Source organism: Lactuca sativa, chromosome 9, assembly GCF_002870075.4.
Source record: "Lactuca sativa cultivar Salinas chromosome 9, Lsat_Salinas_v11, whole genome shotgun sequence".
NCBI classification, from domain to species: Eukaryota; Viridiplantae; Streptophyta; class Magnoliopsida; order Asterales; family Asteraceae; genus Lactuca; species Lactuca sativa.
In genome coordinates, this window is record NC_056631.2 from 122,279,363 (window position 1) to 122,305,027 (window position 25,665).

The 25,665-nt window shown below is 36.4% G+C and overlaps 2 protein-coding genes across 3 annotated transcripts; one reads left to right on the forward strand and one right to left on the reverse strand.

Annotated features, from left to right (window-relative positions):
* Nucleotides 1-5,882: 5,882 nt before the first annotated feature.
* On the reverse strand, nt 5,883-7,967 carry LOC111876858 (uncharacterized). Of its 2 annotated transcripts, none has more exons than XM_023873421.2 (4): nt 7,476-7,967; nt 7,074-7,166; nt 6,721-6,867; nt 5,883-6,657 (listed from the first exon to the last, which is right to left on the reverse strand). In XM_023873421.2, exons 1-4 carry the CDS (start codon nt 7,536-7,538, stop codon nt 6,589-6,591), a joined length of 372 nt encoding a protein of 123 aa, XP_023729189.1. In that variant the 5' UTR covers nt 7,539-7,967; the 3' UTR covers nt 5,883-6,588. The 2 variants fall into 2 exon arrangements, with proteins under 2 accessions (XP_023729189.1, XP_023729190.1); XM_023873422.2 differs by having other exon boundaries at nt 7,330-7,967.
* Nucleotides 7,968-8,049: 82 nt separating this feature from the next.
* Nucleotides 8,050-10,147, forward strand: LOC111876857 (U-box domain-containing protein 30). Its single transcript, XM_023873420.3, has 2 exons — nt 8,050-8,413; nt 8,555-10,147. The coding sequence occupies exon 2, from the start codon at nt 8,572-8,574 to the stop codon at nt 9,877-9,879; it is 1,308 nt and encodes a 435-aa protein (XP_023729188.1). The 5' UTR covers nt 8,050-8,413; nt 8,555-8,571; the 3' UTR covers nt 9,880-10,147.
* Nucleotides 10,148-25,665: the final 15,518 nt, after the last annotated feature.

Below are 25,665 nucleotides of genomic sequence, written 5' to 3' on the forward strand. Positions count from 1 at the left end.
GGTTTTTTCCCAAACAGCGGCTACTCGCCGAGTCCGTGACTTAACCCCCGTGCCTCATCTCGCTTCTACTCGGCGATTCAGTCCTTCGACTCACCGAGTCCAAGGGCAAAAGTGCAAAAATAAAGAAGATTTAATAACAGAACACATACCAAGAACCAAGTGCTACAACAAATCCATCAAAAAATAAATTGATACTCTCACTTCGTCCAGTTGTGGTCATACCAGCAAAGAAAATATCCTTCAAGAAGGGTTTAGCCTAATGTATACGTTGGTTATACATGTCACTAAGCCAACAATTGTTTTCCACTTCATACTTAATATGTATATATTCCCATGTTGCTTCAAATTGTTCAATGGTGTCACTACTTACCCATTATCTGTGTGTCTCTTGAAAATCACTATAACGGGAAACATACGATTGAAGGTGCTCAGTTTCATGCTTCCTGATATTTCATGAACAAAAGCGATGTCGAGTATTTGGAAACACTTTTTTATTGCAGTGCCCATAGCTTTGTATTGATCGGTAATAATTGCCTTCGGATACCTGCCAAACATACATTTAAGGAAATGTTCAAATAACCATTCAAATGTCTCTTCCTTTTCGTTTTCAAGCAACACTACACCAAAAAGTATAGACTGTCCATGATGATTCACCCCAGTAAAGGGAGCAAAAGGCATCTTGAATTTGTTAGTCATATAAGTGACATCAAACACAACAACATCTCTGAATTTTGTATAGGCATTTCTTGCTCTACCATCAGCCCAAAAGATATTTCTAGGATACCTATCATCAAACAATTCCACGACAAAATACTGGTCACTGTCCATTAACGTTTTATCTTGGAAATGTTTTATACGTCCATATAACTCCTTTCCTCTATGTTGTTTTTGATGCTCAAATAAAACATCGGCACATTGCTTTGAAGTTACATCAGCTACATTTGAGGTTTTCATTGTATTAACAGCCTTTTTAATTTGAGAAGTTTTCAACCCTGCTTGAATAAATTGCACCATAAGAGATTTACCTTCTATTAAACGGTGGAAATTGCTATGAGATCGATGTTTTATCACCTTCGTAGGTGTCATGGTTAAGTCGTGATTGTGTGTGTCATTAGACGAGTCCACCAACCATTTCCCATCCTCCTGTCTTGTTGTTCGAAGCTTTGCTTGACATCCGGTTCTAACATCTCTACGACGTTTTTCTCATTTTCACTTGAAGCATCTTTGTCCATCCTTTTGAAGCCTTCTTTGTTGCATACATATATCTTCCAAAAAGGCTCATTTGTTTTAGGATTTTTAATTGTGTCATCTCTACGTATACCAAAGCCATGCAAAAATGAATAATCGTTATAAAATGTATAGGCATCATCGGGTGTATCAAAAACCTTTCCCAGTATCCTTTCATCATTAACATCATCTTCATCAAATTCAATGTTCACGCTGGTATGATAATTTCCATACCTGTCTGTTAATGATTTGAAATCATCAAATATGAGAGAAAAGAAAAACTTTTTGGAAAATGAGAAACAAAGCGGGGAGACAAAACATGCATTATGCTTTAGCATGAAGAATACTACTTATATAACTAAAAATACGTGTGTATGAAAGTAGAAGGAGTTACGAAATGGTTTTTCCCATTATCTTTAATCTATCGTGCATATTTTTTAGGATGCAGTTACTTTTTAAATTTAAAATAAATTATTTATCATTTACTGCTAATAGATAAGTATAAGAAACACTACCATTAATAAAATTAACATCAAACATCAGATTCGTAACAACCTATAGCCAACACTAAGCATTATTTAAGAACGAAAATAACCATCTACAAAATCCTTCAATCACACGACCTTGTAAATCAGAAAATGAAAGGGGAAGACATGAAAGCAATGCTTAAATCTCTAATTGTACATGTTATATGTATTTTTCATTTCAGTATGAAAAGTGCATATTTTGTTTTGAAGATCATCAACCAAAATATGATTACCATTATTTGCAATTTTCTTACGATTCAAATATATGTATTTGGACAGATTTGCCAAGATTGACAATTTTACCCCTGAAAAGGCCAATAGACTCATTTTTTATGGTGTTGCTCCTTACCTAAAAAGATTTAATATTGGCATTGCTTTCAGGATTACATAGACTTCATGGGCTATTGGTTGATATTTTTATTAGTTTTGTAAACACTTGGACCAATTTACCCCCAGTTGGTTGTTCATGATGTGGTGTTAGAATGATAACATGAGTTTGTGAAGGTGGAGAGAGTATAAGCTGATAACCTTAAAATTAAGTGATGCTTAGAATTAACTTTACATAAAGTACAATACTATTTTTCACAACTTTAAATAACTTCAAAATGACATGATGATTAATGTTTTTCCTTAACTTTTTAAACCACATGATGATTAAAATTACATTTCCCTAAATTACAATGCTATTTTTTTACAAAACAATGCCCCTGTTAATTGTTAGTAACTGTACTTTACAGAAACACCATTTGTCATTTGAGAAAAAATAAGATATTTTTGTCCCAAACAATAAACGTATTTGTAAAAAAAGCAAAAATACCCTTGTTATAATATGTACTTAATGGATAACCTAATTTTCAATGAAAGAAAACATGGATTTTTTGTCCACATGTCAAAGGTATAGGTCAATTTGTTCTCATATTAGCATTGTACAATGGTAAATCTACCCATCTGAAAATATCTAAGGAACTCCTTAATTCTCGTGCCAACCATACTCTCGGTAACATCATACATGCTTGGCAAATCCTAGAATAGTTGACAATAACCAAAAAAGGACAATAATACCCTTTACACTTAATGGAGAACCAAAATGTCAATAAAAGAAAACTTGAATTTTTTGTCCAAATGTCAAAGCTATAAGTCAATCTGTTATCATGTTAGATTTGTAATATTAATCAAATACATCTTTTGCTATTATGTATGTATTGAAATGTAATGAAATATGAAGATTTTTTTGTACCTATTATGATCCTAGTCAGACAAAGTAAGTTGGTTTTTTTTTTATTTACAAATCTTAGCCCCAATTGGTTGAATTATGTCCTATAAACTGGCATTCATACTAAGATCTTTACTCACATGCCATGGAACAGGAGAAACTTAACATTCCTATGGTCTACATACCTCTTCATTTATCCTCTTGTGTTATATAATAAACTTCACTGGAAGTGGACTTAACATGTTTACCAGTTTAAAACCCACAAGGAAATGAAAAACCATAATAGGTAGATAATGTGTCATATGTATTTTTGTCCAATATTTTACATGTTCATTTATCACTTAAAGAGCCCAAAACATTAATGCTACATAAATGAAAAATAAGCCATATAAAAAAGGAATCACCTGATCTGAAAAGCATGTACATATATACAATAGTTCTTCTTGATCTTGAGATACCATCCATGTATGATTACTATTATTTTCACTTTTCTTACGATTCAAATATATGTATTTAGACAGATTTGCCAAGGTTGACGATTTTATCCCTGAAAAGGCCAATAGACTCATTGTTTTATGGTGTTGCTCTTTACCTAAAAAGATTTAATGTTGGCATTGCTTTCAGGATTACATAGACTTCATGGGCTGTTGGTTGATATTTTTATTAGTTTTGTAAACACTTGGACCGTTTTACCCCCAGTTGGTTGTTCATGATCTGGTGTTAGAATGATAACATGAGTTTGTGAAGGTGGAGAGAGTATAAACTGATAACATTAAAATTAAGTGATGCTTAGAATTAACTTTACATAAAATACAATACTATTTTTCACAACTTTAAATAACTTTAAAATGACATGATGATTAATGTTTAGAAATCCTTATCTTTTTAAACCACATGATGATTAAAATTACATTTCCCTAAATTACAATGTTATTTTTTTTACAAAAATGCCCCTGTTAATTGTTAGTAACTGTACTTTACAGAAACACCATTTGTCATTTGAGAAAAAATAGGATATTTTTGTCCCAATCAATAAACGTATTTGTAAAAAAATCAAAAATACCCTTGTTATAATATGTACTTAATGGAGAACCTAATTGTCAATGAAAGAAAACATGGATTTTTTGTCCAAATGTCAAAGGTATAGGTCAATTTGTTCTCATATTAGCATTATACAATGGTAAATCTACCCATCTAAAAACATCTAAGGAACTCCTTAATTCTCGTGCCAACCATACTCTCGTAACATCATACATGCTTGGCAAATCCTAGAATAGTCGACAATACCCAAAAAAGGACAATAATACCCTTTATACTTAATGGAGAACCAAAATGTTAATGAAAGAAAACTTGGATTTTTTGTCCAAATGTCAAAGCTATAAGTTAATCTGTTATCATATTAGATTTCTAATATTAATCAAATACATCTTTTGCTATTATGTATGTATTGAAATGTAATGAAATATGAAGATTGTTTTGTACCTGTTATGATCCTAGTCAGACAAAGTAAGTTGGTTTTTTTTATTTACAAATCTTAGCCCCGATTGGCTGAATAATGTCCCATAAAGTAACATTCATACTAAGATCTTTACTCACATGTCATGGAACAGGAGAAAATTAACATTCATCTAGTCTACACACCCCTTCATTTCTCCTATTGTGTTATAATAAACTTCACTGGAAGTGGACTTAACATGTTTACCAGTTTAAAACCCATAAGGAAATGAAAAACCATAATGAGTAGATAATGTGTCATATATATTTTTGTCTAATATTTTACATGTTCATTTATCACTTAAAGAGCCCAAAACATTAATGCTACATAAATGAAAAGATAAGCAATATAAAAAAGGAATCACCTGATCTGAAAAGCATGTACATATATAATAATTCTTCTTGATCTTGAGATACCATCCATGTATGATTACTATTATTTTCACTTTTTTTACGATTCAAATATATGTATTTGGACAGATTTGCCAAGGTTGACAATTTTACCCCTGAAAAGGCCAATACTCATTGTTTTCTGGTGTTGCTCCAAACCTAAATAGATTTAATATTGTCATTGGTTTCGGTCTTACATAGAGTTCATGGGTTGTTGGTTGCTATTTTTATGATTTTTGTAAGCACTTGGACCATTTTACCCCCATTTGGTTGTTCATGATGTCGTGTTAGAATCATAACATGCGTTTGTGAAGGTGGAGAGAGTATAAGCTAATAACCTTAAAATTAACTTATGCTTAGAATTAACTTTTCATAAAGTACAATACTATTTTTCACAACTTTAAATAAATTCAAAATTACATGATGATTAATGTTTAGACATGCTAAAGTTTTTCAACTACATGATGATTAAAATTACACTTCCCTAAATTGCAATGCTATTTTTTAGAAAAAATGCCCTTGTTAATTGTTAGTAAGTGTACTTTACAGAAACACCATTTGTCACTGGAGAAAAATAAGATATTTTTGTCCCACCCAATAAAGGTATTTGTAAAAAAAAGCGAATATACCCTCTTCATCTGTGATTTGCAGGAACTAAAGTTAGCAAAGAAGTCTATTGTTCCAAGACTCTCAAAAGCAGAATCACTTGGTAGTTTGGATACATCTGATTGTACATTGACTTTCACTTGAACATCTTCACATTTATACTCGAAAATTGTAGAGTTGAGCAATAAGTACATATGAAATCGATTATACAAACATAAATCAACGTTAAAGTTGATTATACAGATACATTGACAACCAAGCATAATGTACCAATGGTCTAAATGTCGGTTTGTTTTACTCAGTGAATAAGTTATTTGTGAAAAAGGAAAAGGGTAAAATTGTCATACATAAAAAACCAACCAATTTGCTTAGCTTAAAACCAAATAAAACAGGATAAACTAATAACATATGTGTGCAATTACCTATATTAGAAAACCTTATTGTTTTTAAATTAGAAAAGTTATGAAAAGTCTGAAATACTCCTTACAAACGAATAAGGCAAATGGTTACACTTGTGTATAGTGAGTGTCCAGATCCACTGCTTCTTTGCCATCAAAAAAACAATCATCTATCTTTTGATCTTTGAAGACGAAGTACTTGTATGATTGGATTGTGTTAAATACTTGTTGTACTAACCATTGTGTTATCAGGAGTGGACCTCCAGCAACCTGGCAATTACAAAAACTCCAAAAGCTATATAAAAAAACAAAACTTAAATATAACTGTTGAAATCTCAAATGGGGAAAAAAGTAAAGTGAACAGAAACAACATTTACATCTTTGGAAAAAAATAACTAATTTTTTGTTAACATTAAAATATATGAAACAGTTAAGATCACTTAACATTTATCGAATACCTAAATTCTTTTCTAAACCACAAGGTTTCAAAACATAGAGTCAAAACAACAACTAAACATAATAATGAAAATGAAGCATCCTAAACTCAACAAAGTTAACACAAACATACTAAAACCAACTTATAGAAACATCAAGCCTCCCCATCCGACTCATCAAGGAGTTTTATGGGTCGATTTCTATTGTGAATGCAAACCCTGACTTGCTTTTTTGGTTATATGACATCCTCTTCCTCATCATAATCTGAGCAGAGGTCCACAACTTCATCCCACTTCCACTATGTTAGAGCTAAAACCCTTTTTCTTTTCCTTTCGAAATGTTGATCTTCTTTAGCAATTTTAGAAACCTGAAACAAAAAATAAAACATCATAACCTATTAACAATTGATGAAAAGGCGAGCAATTTTTACCTCTTTCGCAATAACCCTTTCCAAAATGGATTTATAAGGACCGAAGTAAGGAGAATACTCAATTATCTCAGGATAGTCACTTTCAGAATCAATGGATTTGGCTGATACTGTTTGAAGGTCGGCATTTCCATGAACGACTTCAGTGTTCTTCATAATGCAATGATAAGAAATTAAAATCATATATCAAAAAACATATCAAATGGAATAAAATAACCGATAGTAAGATTGAACAATATAATAAAACCAACGATTTAATCAATTTTGAATTGAGATAGGTACAATTAAGCACGACAAAAAGTATAATTTTCCAAACACGAGAATCTAAATCCAAACATGTATTCAAGAAATTTAACCTTTGGTGAAATCTCAGTAGAGTCACTTTCATAATCAATCGATTTAGCTAATAATGTTTGAATGACGGCAATATCATGAACGACTTCAGTGTTCTACATGTAACGATAACGATAAGAAATTAAAATCATATATCAAAAAACATAGCGAATGGCCAATAAAAAACGATTCTTAAATTGAACAATATAATAAAACCAACGATTGAATAAATTTTGAACACGAGAATTTAAATCCAAATATTTATTCAATAAATTTTACCTTCGGTGAAGTATTTTCTAACAGAACAACCAATTTTCTCATTCATTATTGATCAACCAATAGATAGATTTGAAGTGATGGAATAATGAATACATTCAAAGAAGTCACCTCTTTTCTTATATAGACAGAGCAGTTACAACAACAACCTGATATTTAGGGATTATGGAGAAGTGGGGGTTAAAGACGTAATGAGAGGAGGTTGAAGCCATAACTGAATCACTCTTTCAAGGAGACTGATTAACCGATTGAATGCTTGTTGAAGGAGACAACCGACAATGGTTGAGATCATGGGGCGACGACGAACTGCCTTGGATCACCAATAAAATGGATCACCAATAAAATAGAAGGTGAGCACTTGAAGGAGAAGGGGGTTAGCCGAACGTGGTGAAGAAGAGGCATAGAAAGCAAAGAAACTATAAAATATGGATTTTATACGGGTGAGATTAAAAGTTAAAGAAATCCAATAGCTCAAAATGAGAGAGCTGTTATTTGTGACCCATGGTTGCTTAGTAATAATAATAATTAAATAATTTTTACATTTATTTATTACTGTTTATTTATTACTCCGCATCCGCAGCATGAAAAATCGTAGGGTTTTCAGGTAATAACACATGACCCAATTTGTGAACAGCAAAGAGGTGAATCGGTTTACCCTTTTCAGTCCATTCTCTCTCTCTCTCTCTCTCTCTCTCTCTCTCTCTCTCTCAATAATCTATACTATGACACTGATCTTTGCCCATTCTTTGACCCGAATCTTGTTTTTTTCATCATAATTCTTTGATTTTTATCTACTTTAATTGCTGAGTGAATAAGTGGATCGCACTGTTTGGTGTTGGGTTATGAGTGTTGTCGTTGATTTGTAATTATTCTTATCCTTTTTGCTGATATGGGTTTTGAATGATTTCACCTCTTTTCAGCTTCAAGAGGAAGTTTTTAACTTTTTTTGGGTGTTAGGGAAGAAGATCAAGCAAAAGTTGGTCTTTCATAATGATGAAGAACAATGTGGGTCTTTTTGAAGTTTGACCAGAGAAAAGGGCACTATCAAAGAAGAAAAGATGTCTCCTTCGATGCTGTAATTGTCAATGTGAGATTCTAAGGAGAGTCTTTTTTTCCTCCACACGCTTCAATTTTGTTTTACTTTCAGATGTGATACGTCCCGGACAAGTTGGGATTGTTATCTTCTTTTCCCTTAAAAACTTGTTGTTTTGGGACCTCCTCTGTGCAGACAAGGTGTTTGTGAAAATGCCCATGTACCAGCCTTCTACTGGTGGCCAGGTCTTGGATCTGGAAACTGCCGTCAAAGATGGCATTTTGGGTGGTGGAGTTATCTGCGGTGGCGTCACCACTGCAAACGTCGAGAAACTGGATCTGAAGACGATGATTGAACAGCTCGACTCCATTGAAGTCCCATCTGTGTTCATCTGTCCAATCTCATTAGAACCGATGCAAGATCCAGTCACCCTTTGTACAGGTCAGACATACGAAAGGTCCAACATCCTCAAATGGTTTTCTTTGGGACACTTCACTTGCCCCACCACAATGCAAGAGCTTTGGGACGATTCACTAACACCCAATTCGACGCTCAACCATTTAATCCACACCTGGTTCTCTCAGAAATACCTAGCTATGAAAAAACGATCAGAAGATGTTCAAGGAAGGTCGCTAGAGCTCCTGGAGACATTAAAGAAGGTCAAAGGTCAGTCCCGAGTTCAAACCCTCAAAGACCTCCGAAAAATCGTCGCCGCCCATGACTCCGCCAAGAAAACGGTGGTCGATAATGGCGGAGTAAGCTTCATCTCTTCTCTCTTAGGTCCTTTCACTAGCCACGCAGTCGGGTCCGAAGCGATTGGGATCTTGGTGAATCTCCGATTAAGCTCAGATTCCATCTCTAATCTTCTTCAACCCATGAAGATTTCATTAATGGTGGATGTTTTGAATGAGGGGTCAACCGAAACCAAAATAAATTGTGTAAAATTGATGGAAATTTTGTTTCGAGACTCCGAAATTATCCCAAGTTTGAGTCTTTTAGTGGGAATATTGAGGTTAGTGAAGGACAAAAGACACCCACATGGGATATTGGCAGGGCTTAGATTATTAAAAATCATCACCCTACAACAGTCGCCGGAAAACTCCATAATCAGCATCGGTGGTGTTCCCCAATTGGTTGAAATGTTGCCTTTTTTTAACCCTGAATGCTTAGAATTAGCTTTATATGTTCTTGAAATTCTCTCTTCGATCCCTGAAGGTGCTTTAGCTCTCAAAGATTGCTCTCATACGATTCCCAATTTGGTGAAATTGCTGATGAAAATCTCAGAAACTTGTACTCAATATGCATTGTCAGTTCTATGGGAGGTTTGTAGGCTTTCGCCGGAAGAATCTGCCGCCACAGCAGTGAACGCCGGACTTGCCGCCAAGCTCCTCCTTGTGATTCAGAGTGGTTGTAGTCCGCGAGTGAAGCAACGGTCAGCAGAGCTTTTGAAATTGTGTAGCTTGAATTACACAGCCACCATTTTCATTTCGAAATGTAAGCTCACAAGAACATTGCAATGAAATGAAAAAGGGTAAAATGGTCAAAAACTGTTCATATAGAAGGAGGCAACATAATACCCTTTTATGTATCCTGTGTAATGTGTATACCCTCCCCTATTGAAGGGGGACTCTTTGTAATTCAATTTTGTTTGTTTAATGAATATTAGAGTAGGTTGAAATATATAATTGTAATTTAATTTTGTTTGTTTAATGAATATTAGAGTAGGTTGAAATATATAATTGTAATTTAATTTTGTTTGTTTAATGAATATTAGAGTAGGTTGAAATATATGTATGCAATTTCATGGTAGAATTTAGAATAATCTTTTTGAAAAAGGATTTATCAATTTTGACAAAGTGGCGCCATACGAATACGATACCCAAAACACCTAAATTCAAACTGAAATTGAAATTCTAATACAATGGCGGCTAAAATTTAATACCATATACACAATAACATCATGTAAGAACTGAAATTCTCAATACTTATTGTGACTGAATATTGACTATTTATGAACTAAATTATTTTCTACTATTTTTGAATTGGTGAGGGTTAATGTAAAATAAAAGAAATCGATAGTTTTAGGTGTTTGTTTGTTTCTACAACGGCAATAAGACTGAAGAATGAGGTGATTCACTCACCAACACACTTCACTCTGGTGCTTGGAAATGACAATTGAGACCAAAAGTCATGATGATTGATGAGGAGTACAACTATAAGTGGTGTTGTGTGGAAGGTGTTGATGTCAACAAATCTTGTCAGCACTCAGCTTCACGCAATCTCTCTTACATTACAAAAAAAAAAAAAAAAAAAAAAAAAGAAAGTCAGTTTATTTTTTTACCCTAGATATAATTTAGTCGTGAAGAATGATGGTCTTGATTTTAAAATTAACAAGCGGTTTAGTAGTTATTGATTTTTATAAATCTTTAAGTTCTTGTAATAATTTAACCCCATATATAGATCAATAGATGGATGCAGAATGTTTAAATATGAGTGCCATCTAAATTTTTTTTTCGAAATTAACAATGATACTTGTATTTTAAATTGGTATATCTAACAGAAAACAATTATTTTTACATTATCTTTCGGAATCAGAGCAGTGGCCCGGAACCCAGACTATATATATATATATATATATATATATATATATATATATATATATATATATATATATATATATATATATATATATATATATATATATATATATATATATATATATATAACCCGTGAAAACTACGGTTACAAAATTAATGAAACTTTAATAGTAAGAACTCAAAATTATTAATCAATTATTTTAAATAAATTATTAATTAAGTGATATTTTTTTTAGTTATATAGAATTATCATCGTTAATTTAAATAAATATATGAAATTATATCACCTTATAATTTGTATTAATTTTATTTTAATTTTTATTCTGATCTTATTAATTTAATATAATTAGAGTGGAAAATTTAAAATTTAAAATTTAAAATTGAGAATTAATAAGTTGACAAGTGGCATGCATTAATTATGAGATCTAATAGGATGACACATGACATAAGAAGAATAAAATATGCATTAATTAGAGGGCTTAATATGATGACACGTGTCAAAAGAAGATTAAAACTATTCTTTTATTAAATAAGGATGATATATATAAAAGTTTTCACATCCCAATCTAGTCTATTCTTAACTTTATTTTTTAATGATGTTATAACTTTATTTTTTAATGATGTATTGTATAAATGACAGTCGGAGAACTAAGGTTTTTTTTTTTCTACTTTTGTAATGGTTACATATTCCTTCATTTATGTTACGGTACTTAACTAGGCTTGACAATGGAGCGGGGTTTGACCCTGATTCAATCCAAACCCTTAACAATTATACGAGTTTGGAGCATAGTTTTTGATCCATTACTCGTTAATGACCCGTACCCACTAATCCTTTTATTAAAAAGGTCAGGTATGGATTATCACCGATTCGCTCCGTTTATAACCTGCCCCCATATAAATTTTAGAAATATAAATTTATATTTTATATTGCCTAAAGTTTACATTAAATTCCAATTAGAAGTCAAAAGAGAAAATGCCAACGACTAAATTCTTTTTACATAGGACTCGGCGACTTAACTTCTAGACTTCCAGTCTTCTCCCAAGATTCATGATTTCATTTCATTTATATTTCATCATATAATCATCAATTTTATTTATAAATCAATAAGGTCATTTATCAATCGGAAGAAAATTTGTAATTGCTATTCTCTATCAATACAATCGATGGTCAAAAACCAATCGGAAGTAACTAAAATAATGATTTTAATTCCAATAGAAAATCCTTGAGTACATAATGTGTTTTCTAAATCAAAACTTAGTTTTATTTAATAAATGTGATTTTATGATTTAAGTAAAAAAATGTTTGATTATTCAAAAAACCTACGGGTTACGGGGCGGGTTTGGATATTTGCTAATTAAGTGGATAAGGGTATGAGTTTGATTATTCAAAACACTGCGGGTTATGGAGCGAGTTTGGATCGGATTTTAAAAGTTGTTAAAAGGGTTTGGATCAAAGTTGATTCGCTTAATTTAAAAGAATTCACATGCGTACATATTGTATCTGATTCATTAATAAAGATTAAAAAAAATAAAATTATACCTATCTTTAGTTTTGAAGGTTAGATGTTAGAAACAGGATCGATAAACGGTGGGTGGGAGGGGGAGGAGAACCATATATTTGTTGGCATTTACAATTTTGGTATCTTTGACTCGGACGATACTCTACCCTTTCTTTATTCATGGATCTCAACTTAGATGGTTTATGATTATTTTTTACTAATTTATTATTATTCACACGAAATGACATTAGACTTATATAATGATGCAAACACTAGAATAAGATTTTTTTATTGATATTTTATCTTTCAAAATAATCTGTATGTTAAATAATTGTGTGGTTTGGGGGTAGCAAATCGGGTCATTGTGTCGTTTGACACGGCACGACAAAACAATATTTTATGCAACACAAACACGACACGACCCGATGTAGTGTTTTTTATAACTAACACTAAAACGAATCGATTAAAAAATGACAAACATGACATTACACGACACGACAAACATAAAATAAAATAAAAACTAGTTTATTTAATTAATATTTAATCATATATAACACGAAAAACACGACAGAAAAATACTAAATCGTGTCAATTTCGTGTCGAATTTTGAACACGAATATGACACGACACGACTTCATGTTTTTTATACTTGACATGAATACAACATGAACACGAATTCGAATTTCAATTTAGTTTCTTGTTGTGTATTTTTGTTATGTTGTGTCATCAATTGTCACCCCTAATATGGTTGTATGATATGGAATGATAACAAAATATTATTTATGGAAAAATTAAATAAAGAAGACAATATAATAAGATGTTATGCATTATGATAATCTTTTATTGGTTTATGATGCAACACCTTTTTTTCGATCGTCACTAAGGTTTTGTCGGGTGTCCTTGTATGCAATATGTGAATATAAACAAGAAATGTCATGACCTAGACCAGGGATGCCCTTGATATATCTCTTTGATACTTAAATTAGATGGGGATTACATGTTTTAAGTAGGGAAATTAATGATCTTTTTAAACGAGTGAGTTTGGCTCTTTCTTTGGAGATGACTTGCTTTTATAGGTCTTTGAAGGGAGATCGGGATCGTCCTTTTATTTGTTCTCTTGCGAGATCCAGATAAAATAAGTTGTTTGTTTGTACTTCAAAATGATTTGTTTATTATTCAAATCTATACCTTGTGTGTTTTTCGGGATATGTTTATTCAGGGTTATTGCCCGATGTATATTACGGTGAAATCAATATTTCATTTCTGACTGAGAATGTAGAGTTTAACTATGTCTACGTGATGAACTGGGTCAGTATACTTGATATTACCAGCCCGGGTACAATATTAAGCCCCCATACTCCATGCCTCTTACATTAGGCTACACAACATAATACTATCTATATCGCTACCTTATATCTTGAGCTTCAGATATGTAGCTCCTTATTCTTGATCTCCTGCAGCAACATCTGCTTCATTAAGGATCATATGAAATGCTCTTGCCTATGGCTTTGGTGGCACATTCGGCCCTACTGGTTAGATTTTCTTTGGGCAATCCTTCAAAATGTTTCCCATTATCTCCACATCCATAACATATTCTATCTTGGTGTAACGACCACAATTTTCCAACCAATTTAAAACATTTTAATCCATTCCAGAAATCATTAAGTTAATACAACTTGTTTTCAAAACAATTTTAAACATCAGAGTATCCCCAGAACCACATCACAAAAACATGAAATATGAGGAGCGGTACGATCACGCCTTTGCCTTGCCACGATCACTTGATGTACCTGAAACAATAAACTGAAACTGTAAGCTCGAAAGCTTACTGAGTTCCCCCAAAATACCCATACACACATAACCATACACATACATCAATAAACAGCATACTATGGGTCCAATCAACCGTCGGGTTGGAATACCCCAGGCCCTCAACCATCGGGATGGAATGCCAACATACTACTAGTCCAATCATCCTCGGGATGGAATACTCTCGGCCCACAACCATCGGGTTGGAATGCCCACACACATATACATACAATAACTACTATGGGTCCAATCATCCCTCGAGATGGAATACCCTAGGCCCACAACCATCGAGTTGGAATGCCAATATACTACGAGTCCAATCATCCTCGGGATGGAATACTCTCGGCCCACAACCATCGGGTTGGAATGCCCACACACCTATACATACAATAACTACTATGGGTCCAATCATCCCCCAGGATGGAATACCCCAGGCCCATAACCATCGGGTTGGAATGCCAATATATTGTGAGTCCAATCATGTGACAACCCAAGTTGTCCCGTCATATTTCCCCGTTACCGTTAACGGAATATTCCACTGTATAAAAGTTCCGTTAGTAAGAGGGCATTAATTTAATAAACATTCCATTTGTTTATAATTAATATGCCGTTAAGTCGTGATAAAAGGGAATAAAAACACATGACACACTTTTCCATTAAATTGGAAAATGTCAGGTTTTGTTATTACGACCACTAAATCGGGTGCGACCAAAAGCCCCGTTTAACGGTAGTATCGGGTAAAATTCCACTGAGCCCCAACCCGGAAACCTATATAAGGGTGAGTGGAGTCCATTAGAGACTTTTTACACTCTCTCTCTATACTCTCTCTAGACCCGTTTTCGCCCCGAATCCGCAACCAAACACTTCCAAATTGTAAGTCCGCTTACCCTAGCCTATTCTAAATGTATTGATTTATGTTTATAGCCCAAAAATCATCCAAGAAGGCATGGTATAAGGAGTTTATGGCCCAGAAACATTTTAGGGCCGTAAACCCCTAAAATGGTGCCAAACATGCCTTTAAACTTGTCCATAAGCTTGGAAATAATTAGGGGATATAGCCTAGGGGTGTTTAAACATTAAAACTCATGGATTTAGGGAACAAAGGAGAGTTTACGGCCCAAGCACAAGCTTAGGCCGTAAACACCTCAAAATCTTGTATAAAGGCCCCAAAAACACTCCCAAACCTCCCTAGGGCTTAACACATAAATTGGGGACTTAGTACTTTGGGTTTTGACCACTTAAACACATCAAAATGAAGGACAAAAAGGAGTTTACGGCTCAGGTCTATACCAAGGCCGTAAACTCCCCAAAATATGCCCAAAATGTAGTTTTGCCCCCCAAATGACCATAGCCTATTTCTATAAAATGCTAGGAAGGATTTAAGGGCTTTAACACAAGGAAATATGGGGTGACTTGGAGTTTACGGCCCAAGCATTTATCTAGGCCGTAAACTCCCCAAAACCCACTCAAATGTTGGTTTTAATCACCCAAAATAGCATCAAACATCATAGAAAAATTCTAGAAAGGCAATAGGGACTTGAAACTTCCCAAAAATCTAAGGGTGAGAGTTTACGGCCGTAAACTCCCTTAGGAGTGTCCCTAGGCCGTAAAATCCCATATAGAGCCCTTAGAAGCCTCAAATCCAATCATGCATTTTGGGAAAAGTGCTTAGAATAAATCAAGGAACAAGCTAGAAGCATCAAACACCCAAGAATATGACCTTGGGAGTTTACGGCCGTAAACTCCCTTAGGTTGGGCCGTAAACTCCTTGATTGGTCCATGTTAATGCTTTAAATCCATTCACACACTTGATATTTGAGTTTAGCAAAGTTCCACAACTGATAAGAGACCCTTAGCACCCTTAAACGCTACCCATGACCCCAAACACTCAACCAAAAGTGTTTTCCGCTCCTTTGAGCGCGTATAGTTGTTTAATTAGTATATTATATGCTAATTTTATGTGAAAATATGTTATCATATGTTAAAATAGGTCCTTGTGTGTGTTCAAGTCCTTGCGTGACCCCGAACGCCCAAACGACACCTTCGTCGGACCTACTTACACCAGGTGAGTTCATACCCCCTGAATGAACCTTTTAAAGGCTTTTAAATGTTTTTATAGGGGGGATTACAAGTTAAACATGCCAGTTATCATATCAATCACATGTGATTGATAACCCGCATGCACAAGATTTTACCACACTTTACACTGTTTTATCGAGTAGGATACTATAAGGATTTTTACTTATTTCAAAACTTTTACTTATACTGATTTGTCCAAACTCATTCTAAACTGGTTTATGAAGGATTTCCAAGGGTTTTTAAACATAATTTACAAAAGAATACCAACAGTGATTTTTCCCAGAGTCTCCTGTAGGGAGAGCGGACATTGTGTGTATAGGCCTATACGGGATTGACACCCCCGCACCCTGACTGCTAGCTACAGTCCACGGCTCACCAAGCCAAGGGGTGACAAATGTCACATTATATAGATGCTTGTAGGGCGTCTGGAACTCTAGTCAGTATGGTTACGAGTATCCTGGGTTACCTTATAATTCATGGCTTTAAGGTAACGGTATTTTCGTCAGCAGTTTACACTGTATGCTGATGTCACTTTTCAGAGTCACACTGTTTTGACCTTGCTAGACGTATCTTTCATTTGATATTGTCTGGGGTCTGTAGTCTCTGTTTTGACCTTGCTAGATGTATCTTTCATTTGATACTGTCTGGGGTCTATAGTCTTTGTCTTGACCTTGCGAGATGTACCTTTCATTTGGTATCGTCTTCGGTCTATATTCACTGTTTTAGACCTTACCAGCTGTACCTTTCATTTGGTACCTTCTGGGGTCTGTGTCTCCCTTTGTTAGACTGAACCAGGCGTGTCGTTAGTTCGATACTCTCCTAGAGTCTATGATTCTTTGCCTTAGTCAGCAGTCCTCACTGCTGAGGCATATGTCATTCCCTGATGTCTCTTGCTTTCTTTAATAATCAAATTCAGTATTTTGATAATAATAGCAATTAAGGGAAAACTACCTTTTACCACATTACACTAAACAGTCTTGGTAGAAGGCTGCTTGATTTAAAGAAAATATAGGATTTTCTGGAAAGAACACTGATGCACTGAAAACATTTAAACTACTACTTATTAAAGTTATTTGACTAAATGACACTAAATACTTATGAACTCACCAGCATTTGTAAAAATGTTGATACTCGCTTTTCAAATAACTTGTAATCTCAGGTCAGCAATTAGACAGGTACATCACCGGAGCTGCTGATGAAGATGGCTTAAGTACCTTGCTGCACTTTATATATTTTACTTGTATTACTTTGATGTATTAATGTAACCATGTAAAACTATTACTATTAATGCAATGTTTTGTTGTACTTTGATTACTATAATGCATGTGTTATGATACTTGACATGACGTCATCCACCCCAGAACGTTTCCGCCGTTCCGGTTTTGGGATGTGACAGATTGGTATCAGAGCATTGTTTATAGTGAGCTAAGTATATCAATTCATAAAAGATATAAAACCTATAAATACAATGGGATAAAACACTCTGACCAAGAATTATACTTTAAAATATAACCATATTTTACCAAAGTATAATAACATCCAGAATCTAAACACTCGAACACAAGTATCACAAGAAGAACAATCATAAAAGTCTTCGGATGTTGAGCATTACAGTCAAACCTGGGCAGTTATGTAATCATAAGCTGGGATAAATGTAACCTGATCAACTACATTTATCCGAGATGTGATGGATGTGTGCTTGGGAGTGATAGTGTGTACAACAGGTCTGAAACTTACCAACTAGGAATGCTAGAGCCAAACATAAAGTTAAAATACTATAGGAGTATTTTAGAACAATAAAAGATCTACACTAATCCCAGAATTCATATTCAGCGGATAAGAAAACAAACAAGAATTAAAATACCATAGGGGTATTTTAGGAATCATAAACAACCTTGCGTGAACAACTAAAAAGATCCCTATTGACATACCTACAACTACAGAGGGTGTACTCCCAAGGTTATATATAATAAGGATCCCATAGACTAAGAATGTGTGGTTTCGCCCTATTTCCTTTTCCTTGTTTGGATGTGGATCTAGAGTAGTATCACATATTCGAAGGCCTATCGGATCTAAGCTATATATGATTTGTATACCCTGTGTAATCGTAGCAGGACTCGATATGGATCATACAGTGAAATGTTAATAATCTCTTAGGATTCTTTAGACATTTCCATTCTCGCGCGAACCCTGTAGAAAACCCTACCCACACCAGTGCTTGACAGAAGAGTTGAATTCGACCCCGAAGAGATTCATTAAGAAGATTTCCTGTTCGGAAATAAATGAACTGGGTCGAGACTATTGAATGCACCAAGTGCCCATATCCTTTTAGGGACAGTGGTGAGAGATTCGCCTAAACTTCGGACATTCCCAGTCATCCATCATGAAGTGATGACACCCGCAGGTTGAATCAGAATGAAGGCGGAGTAGAAATTCAATATGTCCATACAAGAAGAGAACCCTAGGAAACTACCCAAAGGAAACCAACGTCGATTCCAATAAAAGATACAAGGCAGACCGAGGGAACCAGTACATGGAACCCGGGAATTGTCTTTTCCTCGTGTTCGTCACACTAATAAACCCTTAAAATAATACAATTTAGTGAGTTAGTGGTTACACTACTCACGCTATGTGTTAGGTAATTCGTCGATTCCCGTTGCCAGACACACGATTAGGGCGGATCCCCGCACCTTTATTGAGAGTGCTTAGCCATGAGCTTTCATGAACCTCTCTCTCCACAATTTCGTTTCGAACCGTTCTCAAATCTCTCCAGGTCGGAGAGTGAAACCTTTCCCAGTATAAAGATAACTTAGTAGGAACGACTCGCATCTTATGGCCTTTTCCAATACTCATACACGTACCTTGATTATCAGGACTGCATCATAGGGATATAGGTCGACACTCAGACGACCAGTACCTAGGGCACGAGAAAAATATTATGCCTAATACATTTAGGACCGAAATGTCCAGGGTTAGCTATCGCCTCTTATCATCTTGTATTCCTTTCCATGTAGGAAAACCATGCCACCGAAGAAGCGCAATCAGTCCACAAGCAAGAAACCTACTCTCTTATTCGATGAAGCTACGTTCCAAGCTGCAGTCTCAGCAGCCATAGCAACTGTCATGGCTCACCTAAATGCTAACACCGCCAATGTTAGCAAGGGCCCTGTCAGGAATTCCGATCCTGACAATGGACAGCAACAACCAATACTTCCATGCCCAGTCACCCAAGAACCTCATCCGAACCTACTAAAGAGAAAACTCAAGATGGAGGAGGGAAGGACCTCGGCCCAAGGACCCTCCGAAGAGCAACAAGCGGAAGCAACTCCTGCCAACTCCTCCCTCCCGACTTCAAGCAGACCATATCTAGGAGACCTTCCCCACTGCAGCAAGTGCAACTACCATCATCATGGTGTCTGTCGGGAACTCCACTGTACTAGATGTAACAGGAAGGGGCACACCTCCCGTGTTTGCAGAGCCCCGGTGGAGTTTATTACACCAACCACTAGCGCGGCAACCAACATCGTTTGTCACCGATGTGGTGGGAAGGGACACTTCAATAGGGATTGCCCAACTGAGAGAAACAACAAAGACACAGAAGGAGTCTAACTCTACCGCTCAGGAGGAAGCGTCAAGGAACTCGGTAGATTTTTGGTATGTCTCTCGATCTCGGATAACTAAACTAAGAACAATAAAAGACTAATACAAATATAAATTCTTTCCAGTAAGGCGAAAGTCGCAGCACTGTTATAAAATTTAAAATTCATTAGGTAAAACTATAGTGGCTAAACATATACGTTACAGCCATGTATATTTAAGATGGACAGACCTAGAGTGAGCGAATGCCGCCTCATTTCCTGTTCCTTGTTTGGTTGTGGATTTAGGGCGGGGTCGCTCAGTCAAAAGTCCTCCCCACCTTAAATATACATGACTAGTATATGTGAGGCGATTATAGAAATGCCTCGTGAGAATCCATTCATGAAAAGATACTCTATTCGGAAGCACTTAGAACTCTCTATAGTTCCACGTCGACTCTATCGGTCCAAGTATCCGCGGTAGTCATACATAGGACGAAACCCCGAGATGCCTAGAACTTGTGTGCTTGTTCGGCACATGACTCTATCGATCTTCACTTTATATCATGACGAAGTGTGCCAGCTTCGACGACTCTATTGATCATGGTTTGACTTCGTGTAACCATGTGTATATCCTTTAGTACTGTGTAAAAGAACTTTCTCCGAAGCCATGTCGGAAAATAAAGGTTCTCCCGAACCTAAACCTAACACAAATAATCAAACTTAATGCGATCCGTCAATCGTCCCTCTTATCTCAAACCTTTCAAAGTACCCAAGTGAGGGTACCCCGCGCCGTCGACCGACCCCTCGTAGTCAGATGAACACCGAAGCGAAGGACACTGCAGATACTCTAGAAGACGACAACCAACCGGAGCATACTCCGTAGATTCCTCCGGGAGACCCTTCGCACCTCGCACATCAGGTTCGTGAACCTAGAAGATAGAACTCATGAGACTGACCACGATAACCAGGTATATGCATAAGGGTGGGATATAATTGAGATCAAAAAGATTTAAGGTGTGTGCTTCCTCCCTACTCCCTGTTCCTCGTTGGGTTGTGGGTTTGGGGAGGAGTCGCACAGCTGAGCATCCGGCCGACCTCAATCATATACTGCTCGCATACACCCGGTATTTGCGATTTGGCTTAGTATGAGCTCTACCACGAACCTCTTAGCAAAGCACTTTCACCCTATCCCATAACATAGGAGCCGGAGTCAAGAGAATCACTGCGGGATGAACTAGTAAAGTCCCGAGTAATGAAGACCCTATACCCACTAGATTTGACCTAAACCGAGAAAACTCAGAACCCTCAGGAGAGTAGTTGCAGTAGATGCTCGCACTACTCATGCACCTCGTCCACCCAGTTATAGACAAGTGGTGCTTATCAGCCTCCACCCTCTTGCATGGAGGAAATCGTCGTTGCCCTGTAGACGATCAAAATACATTCTCCGAAGTAAAACACTAGAATACCGAGAACCACAGGATAACCTTCGCAGCCAAGAATACTTGATCAAAGAGTGAAAGTAGTTGCGTTAAGCCTCATGACCCTGATCCCGAAGAGGTTATAGACTTGACACCAGTCCTGGTGTTAGTCGAAGGGTTATGCAGGAGCATACACTTTCCACGCTAGAATAAACCACAGTCTTAGAGATTCCTTGGACTATTAGGTGTTCCACGAATACTATCTCGTGCAGAGATAGTAGAACCACCTCCCGAGATAGTACAACACTCGTCTGGTGAAACCCTATCTCCCCGATCCTCAGGGTTTCCGTAGCTCAAGGTTCGTTAGTGCAGGTCCATTTTGCACAAGCTTGAGATAGACACTCTACAGCAAACTGATAACCATAGTCACGCACCCCACTCGGCGATCTAGAAAGTCTCTATCAACCAATTGACGAGAAACACGAAACCAAAGACAACCCGAGCTTCCTAAGAACCAATTTGAAGGACTACACTACCAGTACGAGAGAGAACGTTAGGAACTTTGGAATGGCGATCACGCCAGTGATGATCTTGCCATAGAAGTACACTATGTTCTAAGTACTGAAAAGCTCTACCCTTCTGAGAGCTTAGGACCATATGAGAATCCCCAGGGAGACTTGGTCCAACCCTTCTCAGGTTGCTACTACCTTCGGATATGCCACAAGACTCACACTCGATCGATCCACTTCTTAGATGTGAGATGCAATTGCCCGACATCACTCTGCGTATCCCACTCATCTAGATAGAATCCGTGGAAAACTCTAACCTCATAGATACACTAGTTGGAAACCCACTAGCTACACTAGACGAAATCCGCATTCCGTACGCACTACAAGAATAATGACTATTTGTGACGACAGGCGTCGCCGCTAAAGGTCCCGATTGTCGCCGCTAAAGGGTCGCCGCTGTTGGTTCGTCGCTAATACCCAATTTGTCGCTGCTAATGCTTACCGTCGCCGCTAATACCATGTCGCCACTAAAAGTGTCGCCGCTAATTGTAGTTTTCTCTTTTTTTTTAGTTTTTTTAAACATTCTTTCCATATACAAAACAAACCTTATAAAATTATAAAAATTGTTATAAATTATAAAAACTTTATAAAAACATATAACCAAAAACACATCCATACATACACAATACACATACAAAAACATATACATACATATACAAAAACACATATACATACATGATACACATACTAATACACAAATACATACATAATACACATATAAAAACACTCATATATATATATATATATATATATATATATATATATATATATATATATATATACTAATACACAAATACATACATATACAAAAGACAAATTCTACATATAAATGAGTTCATAGAAAAGAGAAGGGGGAAGAAGGAGCTGATGGAGGAAGAAGGAGTTGAAGGAGGAAGAAGGAGCTGAAGGGGGTTATATCTGCGAAGGGCATTAGCGGCGACGCCTTTTAGTGGCGACACGTTTAGTATTAGCGGCGACATATAGAGTATTAGCGGCGACACCTTTGGGGGGAATTTTGATGGTCAAATTTTTTGAGTATTATCTGCGACGTCTTTAGGGGGGAAACTTTGGCGGTCAAAATTTTCGAGTATTAGCGGCGACACCGTCGCCGCTATTGGTATGTATATTATCGATTTTCAGTCGTTGGATTAGGGACAAAATCAATGGTTAAGGTTTCACCTCATATTTCGACGCGGATCGGGGTCGATGGGCATTAGCGGCGACACTTTTAGCGGCGACACATAACGCGAAAATTATGTGACGCTGCTAAAGGTGGCTGTCGCCGCTAAAAGCGTCGCCGCTAATGCCGATTATTCTTGTAGTGTACGTGAAGGTCTGGTGGAATTTCAAACACAGACTAGAGTTCACTTGGGAATGCGAGGACAGCCGTATAAGGAGTATTTCCTTACCTCTGCTTGGCCATTCATACCCACTTCCTTGCCTAGACCTGAATTTCGGGACGAAATTCCCTCTAACGAGGGGATGATGTGACAACCCAAGTTGTCCCGTCACATTTCCCCGTTACCGTTAACGGAATATTCCACTGTATAAAAGTTCCGTTAGTTAGAGGGCGTTAATTTAATAAACATTCCATTTGTTTATAATTAATATGCCGTTAAGTCATGATAAAAGGGAATAAAAACACATGACACACTTTTCCATTAAATTGGAAAATGTCAGGTTTTGTTATTACGACCACTAAATCGGGTGCGACCAAAAGCCCCGTTTAACGGTAGTATCGGGTAAAATTCCACTAAGCCCCAACCCGGAAACCTATATAAGGGTAAGTGGAGTCCATTGGAGACTTTTTACACTCTCTCTCTATACTCTCTCTCTAGACCCGTTTTCGCCCCAAATCCGCAACCAAACGCTTCCAAATTGTAAGTCCGCTTACCCTAGCCTATTCTAAACGTATTGATTTATGTTTATAGCCCAAAAATCATCCAAGAAGGCATGGTATAAGGAGTTTACGGCCCAGGAACATTCTAGGGCCGTAAACCCCTAAAATGGTGCCAAACATGCCTTTAAACTTGTCCATAAGCTTGGAAATAATTAGGGGATATAGCCTAGGGGTGTTTAAACATTAAAACTCATGGATTTAGGGGACAAAGGAGAGTTTACGGCCCAAGCACAAGCTTAGGCCGTAAACACCTCAAAATCTTGTATAAAGGCCCCAAAAACACTCCCAAACCTCCCTAGGGCTTAACACATAAATTGGGGACTTAGTACTTTGGGTTTTGACCACTTAAACACATCAAAATGAAGGAAAAAAGGAGTTTACAGACCAGGTCTATACCAAGGCCGTAAACTCCCCAAAACATGCCCAAAATGTAGTTTTTGCCCCCCAAATGACCATAGGCTATTTCTATAAAATGCTAGGAAGGATTTAAGGGCTTTAACACAAGGAAATATGGGGTGACTTGGAGTTTACGGCCCAAGCATTTATCTAGGCCGTAAACTCCCCAAAACCCACTCAAATGTTGGTTTTAATCACCCAAAATAGCATCAAACATCATAGAAAAATTCTAGAAAGGCAATAGGGACTTGAAACTTCCCAAAACTCTAAGGGTGAGAGTTTACGGCCGTAAACTCCCTTAGGAGTGTCCGTAGGCCGTAAACTCCCATATAGAGCCCTTAGAAGCCTCAAATCTAATCATGCCTTTTGGGAAAAGTGCTTAGAATAAATCAAGGAACAAGCTAGAAGCATCAAACACCCAAGAATATGACCTTGGGAGTTTATGGCCGTAAAATCCCTTAGGTTGGGCCATAAACTCCTTGTTTGGTCTATGTTAATGCTTTAAATCCATTCACACACTTGATATTTGAGTTTAGCAAAGTTCCACAACTGATAAGAGACCCTTAGCACCCTTAAACGCTACCCGGGACCCCAAACACTCAACCAAAAGTGTTTTCCGCTCCTTTGAGCGCGTATAGTTGTTTAATTAGTATATTATATGCTAATTGTATGTGAACATATGTTATCATATGTTAAAATAGGTCCTTGTGTGTGTTCAAGTCCTTGCGTGACCCCGAACGCCCAAACGACACCTTCGTCGGACCTACTTACACCAGGTGAGTTCATACCCCTGAATGAACCTTTTAAATGCTTTTAAATGTTTTTATAGGGGGGATTACAAGTTAAACATGCCAGTTATTATATCAATCACATGTGATTGATAACCCGCATGCACAAGATTTTACCACACTTTACACTGTTTTATCGAGTAGGATACTATAAGGATTTTTACTTGTTTCAAAACTTTTACTTATACTGATTTTTCCAAACTCATTCTAAACTGGTTTATGAAGGATTTCCAAGGGTTTTTAAACATAATTTACAAAAGAATACCACCTGTGATTTTTCCCAAGTTTGAAGGTTCTTCATCAAAATATTCATTTATGACTTACACTTTTACTTGTTAGATACCATAGATTCACTTTCATATATTTTAAACTCCTACTCGATGATGCTTACACTTCGTGATGTGTTTATGCCTGTTATCGCCTATATATCGCTTATACCTATTATCGTCTCTATATCACTTATACCGGATACGCTTATACTTATTCGACACTTCTACTTCACTTGCGACCACTTCTGCTTCACTTGTTAGACGCTACTACTTCACAAGGATCGCTTATACTTGATACACTTATACTTCACGATCCGATTATTCCACACTGTATGAATTCACGCCATGATGATATGTGTCACAACTGTAAATTTTAAGCTATGTAATCTACACATTCAAGTTAA

Excerpts from the sequence above, each read along its gene's own strand:
- LOC111876858 (XM_023873421.2), bottom strand. The coding sequence starts at position 7,538 with ATGGCTTCAACCTCCTCTCATTACGTCTTTAACCCCCACTTCTCCATA. Across the intron at positions 6,868-7,073 it reads CTACTGAGATTTCACCAAAG|AACACTGAAGTCGTTCATGG; the intron begins GTTAAATTTCTT and ends TGCATTATGAAG. Across the intron at positions 6,658-6,720 it reads AAAGGGTTATTGCGAAAGAG|GTTTCTAAAATTGCTAAAGA; the intron begins GTAAAAATTGCT and ends TTTTTGTTTCAG.
- LOC111876857 (XM_023873420.3), top strand. The coding sequence starts at position 8,572 with ATGCCCATGTACCAGCCTTCTACTGGTGGCCAGGTCTTGGATCTGGAA.